The sequence below is a fragment of the Haplochromis burtoni genome, unplaced genomic scaffold (assembly GCF_018398535.1).
Source record: "Haplochromis burtoni strain Fernald_Lab_line unplaced genomic scaffold, NCSU_Asbu1 Contig_569, whole genome shotgun sequence".
NCBI classification, from domain to species: Eukaryota; Metazoa; Chordata; class Actinopteri; order Cichliformes; family Cichlidae; genus Haplochromis; species Haplochromis burtoni.
In genome coordinates, this window is record NW_024582930.1 from 224,842 (window position 1) to 235,104 (window position 10,263).

Sequence of the window (10,263 nt, forward strand, 5' to 3'; positions counted from 1 at the left end):
TCATTAGACCACACCCCTTCTCATTACAGAGATGCACATCACCTAATATGCTTAATTGGTAGTAGGCTTTTGAGCCTATACAGCTTGGAGTAAGACAACGTGCATGAAGAGGATGATGTGGACAAAATACTCATTTGCCTAATAATTCTGCACTCCCTGTAGTTTGCTGTACTGCCTTGAAAGGACTCATTGTGCTATTAGAGCATCTCCACCTACCTCAGCTTTCTCTTCATATTAGTGAATGAGTCTTGGCAGCTATTTAAACATCACTCCACATTTACTTCAGTGGAACCAGAGAAGATGCAATGTGATGCCAGGAGAAGCCCAAAGAAATTGTTTCCTACTCTAAACCACTGTATTTTCCTGGTGGAAACCATTTATTGGATGTGTAGAACTTGGAGCGCATGTCTCTATTTCCGAGGCAGTTCTGGGTAATAATCGCCAGGTTCAGTCTAAGAAGCACCCACCACCCTCCGTCCTTAGACGCAATATTCAATGTGTAGGCCTGAACAGGGTTGTAATTATATTGAATTTGTGTTTGCATATGTTTGATTTGGTTTGATGTGGCACGAGCTAGGAGCTTGTGATTTGTCCTTTCAAAAGTGACTCTCAGCCCCAATGGAACAATCGCTGCTCTGTCTCTCTCTCTGCCTATGGCCTGAAAAGTCCTCGGTCTTAGTACCTGGTGTGTCAGAACTATTTGCAGAGCATTTAGGGAACACACGTTTTTGGTCTTGCCCACAAAATTATATTTAATGAAATGCATGAACACACAGTTTAGGCTGGCAACAGAAACAGAAGACTGACTGAAAGAAGAACTGTAAGGTTAATAATTGTTTTCACATCCAGTTTTACTCATGAATGAAAGCTTGAACAAAAATGTGCTTTAAACTCTTAATTAAAGCATCTTTTTGTTCTGACAAAAGGCATTTTTTCATGAAATTTATATCATCTCTCTCAGACTCTTTATGATGGAAAATGGCATCAGATTAAAGTACTAGTGAGGCATCGCCAGGTCACCGGTTTCCTTGACGACCAGCGCATCCAGGAACTAATGCTGAAACCGGTGGAGCCAATTTACATCAATGGGGAAACGCAGGTGTCTAAGAGGCGAGGAACAGACATCACTGTACCTGTGAGTAACACATGTAATTACACTGGAGCTTTGAGCCCTGACGCTGATCTTTTACTTGATTTGATTTGAGGAGATTGGAGTGTTTTTATATGCAGAAAGAGTTTAGATCATTGGCATCTTTAGCTTACTTTCTGATGATCCTTTTTGTTAAAGCAAGACGTTATTTCAGTCCAGTACATTCATTCTGGGAGCTACACCACACCTGACCAAATATAGTATAGGAAATGCTTCTGGTAAGAAATTAGCCATGATAATTTCTAACTCCATCCATCAATTTCCTGTCACTTACCTGAGTTGCAGAGGCAGGAGCCTAAGCAGAATATTTAGATGTCCCCATCCCAGGCTACTTCCTCCAGCTCTTTTAGAAGGATAGTGAGATGTTCCTGAGCAACCATGCTTTGGAAAAGCTATTCCAGAAGCTCAATGGTTTACATTCCTAAACCAGTTCTGATGTGTTTCTGGGATCACTGTCCTGGTGGAACATCCACTCGTGTCCTGGGTTTAACCATCTGTGGTGAATTTGGTGAATTTTGAGGTAGCTTCTTGTTTTCATTGTTCCGTCCACTTTGTGCAGTGTACTGTAGCACTGGGAGCTAAACAGCTCCAGAGCATCATAGCTGGTGCAATGTTCTTAGGAAGGCTCCCCTTTATTTCTCCAGACATATCTCTTGTCAAATAGCTCAATCTTTGTCTTGTCTGACCATAAAACTTTCCCAGAAATCATTTGACTTGTCCATGTGGACGCCCACTGTGAACAGCGACACTGATGCTGCAGCAGTTTCCAGTTCATGGCAACCCTAAGCCTGGGTGGTTCCTGGATTTTCTAAGCAATTTCCTATTATTTTAGGGTGACATCTGGGTATCCTTCCAAAAAAAGGAAATCTGCCGTAGAAATGGCTCCAAGAGTCCCTCCCAGTCTATAGTGTATAAACCTACAGATTTCCTTTTTAGACTTTCTGTGACTTCTTGCACATGATCAATTTTTAAGTATTGGTCATTCAAACGAGCCAAACGAATTATGTTTTATGCTGGCACAGACAAACTACCAGTTATAGTTAATCATGATCATCAGTGGGAAGTTAATAGGCCTTGTCAAGTTAAAATGTATTGCAGAACCTTCAAAACCACTTCCTAAAATATTTTCAAGGAGATGTATGTATATATTTGAGCCTGTATGTAAATAAATTAAAATTGCACAACCAATGCTTTTTATTTAAGTAATTTAGGATGTATGCTGTATAATCATTCCACCCTGGAAAAAGAGCACTTCAAAGAAAGCCCAAAACTACCATGACAGCCATGCCCATGATGAGTGTATGTAAACCTCTGACCACAACTGTATATGATAACCAGACCTTTGAGTCTACATGAGGGGAGGACTGTTAGCAGGCAGAGCACTATTTTACCTGAGCAAGAGCCCAAAATACTGGTGCTCATCCAATCAGAGCAGCAACACATCCCCAACCTGCGGAAGACAATCCACGCTTTCACTCATTTTGCCATGACTGATATGAGCACTCACTGCTTCAACGCTTTATATACAAAAAGAAATATGGAAAGCATAATTGGACCCCTTTAAAATGTTGCCAGTAGGTTGGATATATTTTGTTTAATATGCTTGACTGTCCAGAGAAAGATATTCTGTATAAATGATCCTACAATTATTATTATAGTTTGCAAGGTGTTACAATCATTAGGATACCATGCAACATTTGTTTTGTTTTTAACACACGGCTATAGCATGTATGGATGTAGATATCATTACTATTATCATATGAAGCACAGCACAACATTTGTAACATTTACATGTTGCAAAATCATCACCGTTCAGCCTTCAAAGCATCGTGTCACCCATCAAAGATGACACTTGTTTCTGTTTTTACAAAAAGCATGTTTGAAATAATCAGATCGTCCATGTTGTTTCGACTCAGGTGGAGATTCAGAAGCTGCGTCTCTACTGTGATCCCCATCAGAGCGAGAGAGAAACAGCTTGTGAAATCTACTCCGTCGTAAGATCTCTGCTCTCACTCTCTCTTCCTTTCCACTTCAAAGGCTTTGTACTTGAAAGGCTGTGTATGGCTGCGTGTATGAGCCTGCGATGATGATAACCATTATTTTTTCTCTTGTCTTGTCTCTCCTGATACGCAGGATGATGAAAGGGTAAGGGTGAATTCACACATATTTAATCTGAGGTCGCTAATAAAAGTTTCACCACTGAGGTGTTGTCAGGGTAATCCGTTTGTGACCCACTCTGTTAATTTAATTGTATATGTGTATCTTCAGTGCCCTCTGAATAGAAGTGCCACAGTGGAAGAAGAAGACTGCGATTGTGTAGTCGGCCCACCAGGACCCACGGTAACACACATAAAGACCTACATTTGATAGATTACATGTCTGTTTCCTTTCCTATGTTTTTAACACCAGGCTCTGATGTCCAAATATACAACTGGTCTGCAAGATCCCTGCTGCTCAACAAAGAGTGTGCTGATGAGTGTGATCCATCATCATTCTCATTTAACAGCTTGGTTAATCTTTGATTTTGATGTTCACATATAGACAGTGCTGCTAGTTTACACAACATTCTTTGTTGCTTTTTTGGATGCAATAATAATCAATTCTTTACTGTATCATTATATTGGAGGTCATTACACACCCATCTAAAATGGTATATGCTACATAGAGAGGGGAGAAGAGACCACAACAGGGCAATTGGAAACTAGGAAACTGCTAGTTTATTTGATGTGGATTTGGAGCCTCATTCAAAAAACATACATATCAAGACTTGACTCCTCTACTAATTACCTCTAATGATGTGTGGTTGTGATGAAGCCCAGTTAATGAGTCACAATAGTATTTGTTTGGTAAGGAAAGTGCTGGAAAGTGTCCACGATGTAGACAGCAGTGCACGCCTAAATCGCATCTCTTGCAAACTTGTTATGTTTCCTGAAAAGTCTCCATCGTGTCTGCAGCCTAAGCCATGTACAGTCACGTTAGGAACATTAAGGTTTCTGATTTACAAGGATTTGAAAAATGAATTCTTCCTAGAATTCATGAAAGATATTTGCAGTCAAAAGATCCCTGGTTCAAGTCGCAGCGTTTCAGGGGGTCATGAGCCGGTGAACTCCCAGTGCCAGTCCAAAACTGCTGCCGGGGGATTCCCATGATGCATTGAGCTTTTCCTTTCCAGTCACCTTTCTCGCTCACTATGTATTAACAGACCTCTCTGCATTGAATCATATCTGTTATTAATCTCTGTCTCTCTTGCACAGCATGTCTTTATCCTGTCTTCCTTCTCTCACCCCAACCGGTCGCAGCAGATGGCCCCGCCCCTCCCTGAGCCTGGTTCTGCCAGAGGTTTCTTCCTGTTAAAAGGGAGTTTTTCCTTCCCACTGTCGCCAAAGTGCTGCTCATAGGGGGTCATATGATTGTTGGGTTTTTCTCTGTTTCTATGAAGCGCCTTGAGGCGACTTTTGTTGTGATTTGGCGCTATATAAATAAAATTGAATTGAATTGAATAGACGCATTTCACTTCTCTGTTTCTGTGTGAGTTGTACAGAGCTGCATGTCCTCAAAGAGTTACTCCTCCCTGTATTATTCACCCACCCGCATCCTTTATAGCACATTATATATCAATTTGGTTGTCTTTCCCTTTGATTAATAATAATAACAATAATAATAATACAACATTATTATTATTATGTCTGACACAAGGAAGAAAACTGCACTTTACATAAAGCATTGGTGGCTATAAGACAAACGTTTCTGGAGACTCATCGATTCGCTGTTGGCTTTAACTCGCTTTTTAAGTCTGTGTTTCACCAGCAAATTAATATTTGCGTGATGAGGAGTTCAATGCACAGTGATAATTATTGTGTACCCAAGAATGTACACACAACAGCCACAATTTCAAAAATTAACATGTGGTGACTGTCATGGATAATCTGGAGGAAAGCCTTTCTGCATGCCTTTGTTCATAAAGGACGTCTGAAATAGTGACATCACACATGTTTGTTCAGATGTGATCAAACTATAAGCCTAACAAGTTATGTCTTTGAATATCCTGCAAATGTATTAGGTTTTAAATGTATTATAGGAAACAGGCAGATCAAAATACTTTATGCTGTTTATTTCGGTGAACACTTTTCTGACCTGTCTTCCCTCTGCAGGGTGAAGCAGGTCCGACAGGAGCAAGGGGAGCACCTGGTCCTAAAGGTGCAAAGGTAAGTGTTAGAAAACCAGGAGCATTCGTGTGTGTTCTTATTCACACTGGTTGTTTTATAGACAGTTCTTCAATGTGTTGCAGGGAGACAGAGGCGAGCCAGGCTTAACAGGAGAACCAGGTCTCCCAGGACCTAAGGTAAGACTGGGAGAGCAACAGTCCCACGGACGTTTTGAATGATATATATTATAGATATATTTCTGCAGCTCTCTCTCGTTCATTGTGTCTTGGCCACTTTTTCTGTTTTAGTGCTGCTTTGTGTCGCTGTAGTGCAAGGCACAAGAACCCACTGATGCTTTACAATATTTTAGACAACTTAATGATTTGTATAACAAATTGTTAAAAACAAAATGAATTGTTAAAAAATGATGTTTGAAATTAGAAGCATTTGTTTTCCTTCTTTTCCCCACAGATAATCTTATAGCATTGTACACGCTGCTGTAGCAAATAAAAACAAAATCTTTCTGCATGATTCTTAAATTCACTCTTAAATCTCCTAAATTGTAAGAAATAAATGTTCAGAAAAGTTCATGTAGCTCATTTTCAGAATTTGCTGTAATTGTAAAACAATCACAGAAATGGCTAAATCAGACATTTAAACTATTAAGACTATTACGTACTCGGTGAAGTGTGATTGGCTGTGGGGGAGCTCTTTATCGGTAGTGAAAGCTAAAAAAAAGTTAAAAACGTATGCCCTGCTTCACATGTTCCAAACCCATCCAATGGGCCACACTGGAGTCTCTGCCTGGCCGATTTTGGGCCCCAGGCCTTATGTTTGACACCGCTGCTTTAGGCCTTTTTGCCCACAGAATAATTTCACCCCATAAAATCTCTGCTCAGTGTGACATTTGCAGGTGTTAAAGGAATGCATGAATATAATAAAAACATTTTATCTGATATAAAACACGAATAGTGATGTTTATCAACATTACTACACATTCAAATGTTCAAACAGCGTCTTACAAAAGAAGTCAGACCAGTTTGGGCCACTATACCCACTCTCTGAAACAGAGTGGTTCCATATCTGCTGCGTCTACATGTAGATCAAACTAACTGCTGGTGAATACAGGGACACGAGTCTTTAAATGCTGCCACATTTAGCACGGACATTTAAAACACTCACAATGATCATCCTGTTGAATTTAATTTGTTTCTAACAAATTTTCCTGCACAATAACAAAACTTTGCTGTTAATGTGAGTTTGAAACTCTAAAGAAACATTTTCTATGTCAACCAACAGAATTAAAATTAAAAGATAGTGAAGTTATTATTATAAGTGATCACATTTGAATCTTAGCAACATTCTTCATGTGCAGGGTCTCCCTGGTGAGAGAGGAGAGCCAGGACCTCCAGGAGAAGCTGGGCCGATGGTAAGCTCTAGAGGGAGTTAGCTGATGCTTATAGGATGCTAAACCTTTCAAATATAGGGCTCTGTCTGATGTCGCGAGATCATCAGATTATTCCAAAACACTCGATAAGAAAGCTATGATAAGTTAAAAGCAGTTTAAACAAGGCAAGCAAAAGTATTTCAAAATGTAACAAACCAAAAATATCTTGAATGTGTTTATATGATATTATTTCTTCTCCTAATTGAACAGTAGTGCAGAGACGAGTTTGCTTGTGGATGGGATTTCTTCCACCTTCTGTACCATTTCCAGGACCCTGTTGTTTCATATTGCCTCACAGAATTTTTCATCCTCCTAGGGGGAGCCTGGAGCTCCAGGCCGTGTCGGACTGGTTGGCGCGCTGGGACCAAAGGTCAGTGCAGACTGTAGTTTCTGAGACATCAAGTCCGCTTCACGTTGCAAACATTGCACTCTGTGATTGTCAACATCTCGTGCCAACACTATAGAGAATATTTCTGTTACAATTCACATGTGTGCTGCTGTTAACAGCTGCCAGTGTTTCTGTAAGCTGTCTGAACAGCTCGATTTGATTTGACCACAGTGGCATTTGTGGTCCAGCATCTGTCTGCAGCTTCATCACAAAAGTGTTGGGAAGCACCACACTCTGCATACAGGACAGTTTGTTTGGCAAAGCAGTGGTTTTGTAGAACGAACCTCCTTTAAGCTGATCTTACAAAGCTGCACGTTTGTCTTTATGGATATTCATACTGAAACTGAAGGCAATGAATGCCAGCAAGTGGCTGCCATTTACTTTATGTGACAGTTCAGACGCTGACTGATAGCAGAACTGAGCAGGACATTAAATGTTAAAAACATTTCCGACCTCTGTGTAAGCTGCCCTCGTTTAAACTTTGCAGTAGTACCAGTGCATCTCAAAGACATTTGAATATTGTGAAATGTTTTTTCATAATTCATTTAACAAAGGTAACGATGACAATTTTAAATTTATTACAAGTCAAGTGAGAAGTTTTTTACTTTTTATTTTGATCGTTATGGCTCATGAAACTGAGAAATCCACTATCTACTGGATACTTGTTAATCATATTTACAATGTAGAAACATCCAACTTCTGAAATATATTACACTCTGAGTACTTTTTTGGGACTCCTTTATCACAAATGGCTCTTTCAGTGTGCCGTGGCCTCAGCCTGTGTCGCTGCTGAGCGGTTACTTCATAGCCTCACTGAGCTTTGTTGTATTTGTAGCCCAGGTCTTTCTCATCTTCCTCTTGACACATTTTAACAGAAATCAGAAATTTAAATGTAAACATGTTTATATGCTATATGTGTAATAACATTTATGATGTCATTAATTGCACAACCATTGATAAAACTAATGTTATTGTGGAGGTTAGCTAGCTAGCTGTAACTTGGCTATGTAGCATAAGTGATTGTAAGATTAGGTGACAGCATTACTACAGTAGTAGCAGACGGTGGGCTAGCCTTTTCATTTCATGAATGATCCTGATCTGTCAAGGAATTAGATTGAAGAGTTGAATGTGGATAATGTACCACAGCTAAATTTGAATAAGAATTTAAGCTTGTATAGACGAGATCATAAAACAAATGAGAAACACAAACATATTAAACAAAAGAAGACTTTAAAGCAGTTTTATTGTCTTAGCGTAAGTTAATGCAAAGCATGCTGTGGCCTCAGACTTGAAAAAACCTAAAAGGTTTTAAAACTGCAAAGTTGGCAGAAAGACATAAAGATATTCAACTTCCTACTTACTTTTTTGTCTTCTGGAAAGCGAAATAGTTTATAAAGATCCATCTGGGTGGGATAAATATTTTATACGGGAGGCAGGGAATAAGATACTCCCTGTGCTCCCTGGTAATTTTAAACTTTACTGATAGATATGTACATTTGACAGGACAAACAAATAAAGGTAAACTCTTATATAAAAAACTAAAAAAGGACATCAGGCCCCACCTAAGACTCAGCACATTTGCAAGTTTTCTTTAGCGGCCTAGAAAAGTAATCCAGCGACAGTCGTCCATAAATCCATGGGCTGCATTAGAGAGGATCTGCTAATAGCTATTTCAGCATGCTCCTAATGGGAGTAATTTGACCAAATGGAAGCTCATGCAGGGTAAAAATAAAGTGCCATAAAGAAAGAAATACCTGTAATTTACAAAGTCCATGAATTAATTTTGTAAGCAAATCTCTTTGACAGATTTTATTTCTCGCTGCTCTGATATGAGCCATAGAGTCGGGCTGTATGTAGTTATAATCTCATCCACCACCATTTCTGTCAGTTAATTAACACTAGTAGTGGGCTACAGCCACACACTACATGGGATGTTCTCCTGTGGCAAGCTGGCTGTGGCTAAATGAAAGAGCAAATGCACACATCTGCAAGCGTGTGTCCACACCCACCAGCTACAAGTGTGCACACTGCTATTTTGAGTTTTCTCTGAACTCCACGTTGACTCTCAGCCACTCTGCTCAGTAATTTGGGCCTGTTCCTGCTATCACAACAAACTACTTTCTCCAAGGATCTGGAAGTGTTCTCTACCAAGTGGAGGATGCTGGTACACATTTGGTGTCCATGTGTGGGAACATGTGGCTGCTACTGTCTCCAGAGCACTCCCTGTGGAACGTATCTGCATTTTTGGTCATCTGGTCATGAAGGCACACGTTAACTAGCTTAACTTAGCATCCAGACTAGAAGCAGTCTCTGCAATCTGTCCAGCATCAAGGTGATTGTTGAACAATTACTTAATAAACACTTTGTAAGTGCACACATTTCCAGCTGTGCATCATTACCAGAGACCAGGCTGTTAGATAGGAATTAAATAAAGGAAAACAGGATGTAAATATTAATAGATAGTAATGACCCTTTAAATCCATATGCTATTTTCTCATAACATCTACTAGGTGACATTAGGACCATTGGAAGAAGGATTATGGTGGTAGTAGTCTTGTGCTAAACGAGCAGCGTTTCAGGAATGATAACGTCTTCCCTTTCAAACAGAGTTTACTGCATGCACTTTGATCTTAGAGCTCTTCTATTAAGATTTCCATTTATGTCTGACAAACATGTTTACATTCCATATGAAGGACAGATGGGAACATGACCCGACCCTAAAGAGATTAAGTATCAAATTCAAATTCAAATTCAAATTTTATTTGTCACACACACACAACCATACACAGTATGACATGGGGGTGAAATGCTTGTAGCTGTACAATGCCCGACCATTAAATGACAGAAGAAAAGTTTTACAATATTTACAATTTACAGGTTACTACAAAAATTTACAAATTAACTTAGGAATTTACAGTAAAGATTGTGCAAATAGCAGAAGAGATTATAAAGATAAGGATTATAAATTATAGGATTATAGGAAATGTGTGGTGGTGCGTGTGGTGACATGTGTGAGAGTCCAGTCTTATAGTGACGTGTTTGGGAGAGTCCAGTCCTACACCTGGTTCAGGCCCCGAATAGCCTGGGGGAAGAAGCTCCTCCTCATTCTCTCTGTTTTGGCCTTAAGGGAGCG

The 10,263-nt window shown here is 39.6% G+C and overlaps 1 protein-coding gene across 1 annotated transcript in view; it reads left to right on the forward strand.

Annotated features, from left to right (window-relative positions):
• LOC102295355 (collagen alpha-1(XXI) chain) overlaps nucleotides 1–10,263 on the forward strand; it is a 91,612-nt gene that overhangs the window by 27,065 nt on the left and 54,284 nt on the right. Inside the window, exons 9-16 of the mRNA XM_005948060.3 lie at nucleotides 962–1,135; nucleotides 3,067–3,144; nucleotides 3,284–3,295; nucleotides 3,419–3,490; nucleotides 5,302–5,355; nucleotides 5,439–5,492; nucleotides 6,671–6,724; nucleotides 7,059–7,112. Of these exons, the coding sequence (XP_005948122.1) occupies nucleotides 962–1,135; nucleotides 3,067–3,144; nucleotides 3,284–3,295; nucleotides 3,419–3,490; nucleotides 5,302–5,355; nucleotides 5,439–5,492; nucleotides 6,671–6,724; nucleotides 7,059–7,112 (552 nt within the window). The remainder of the gene's footprint in view (nucleotides 1–961; nucleotides 1,136–3,066; nucleotides 3,145–3,283; nucleotides 3,296–3,418; nucleotides 3,491–5,301; nucleotides 5,356–5,438; nucleotides 5,493–6,670; nucleotides 6,725–7,058; nucleotides 7,113–10,263) is intronic.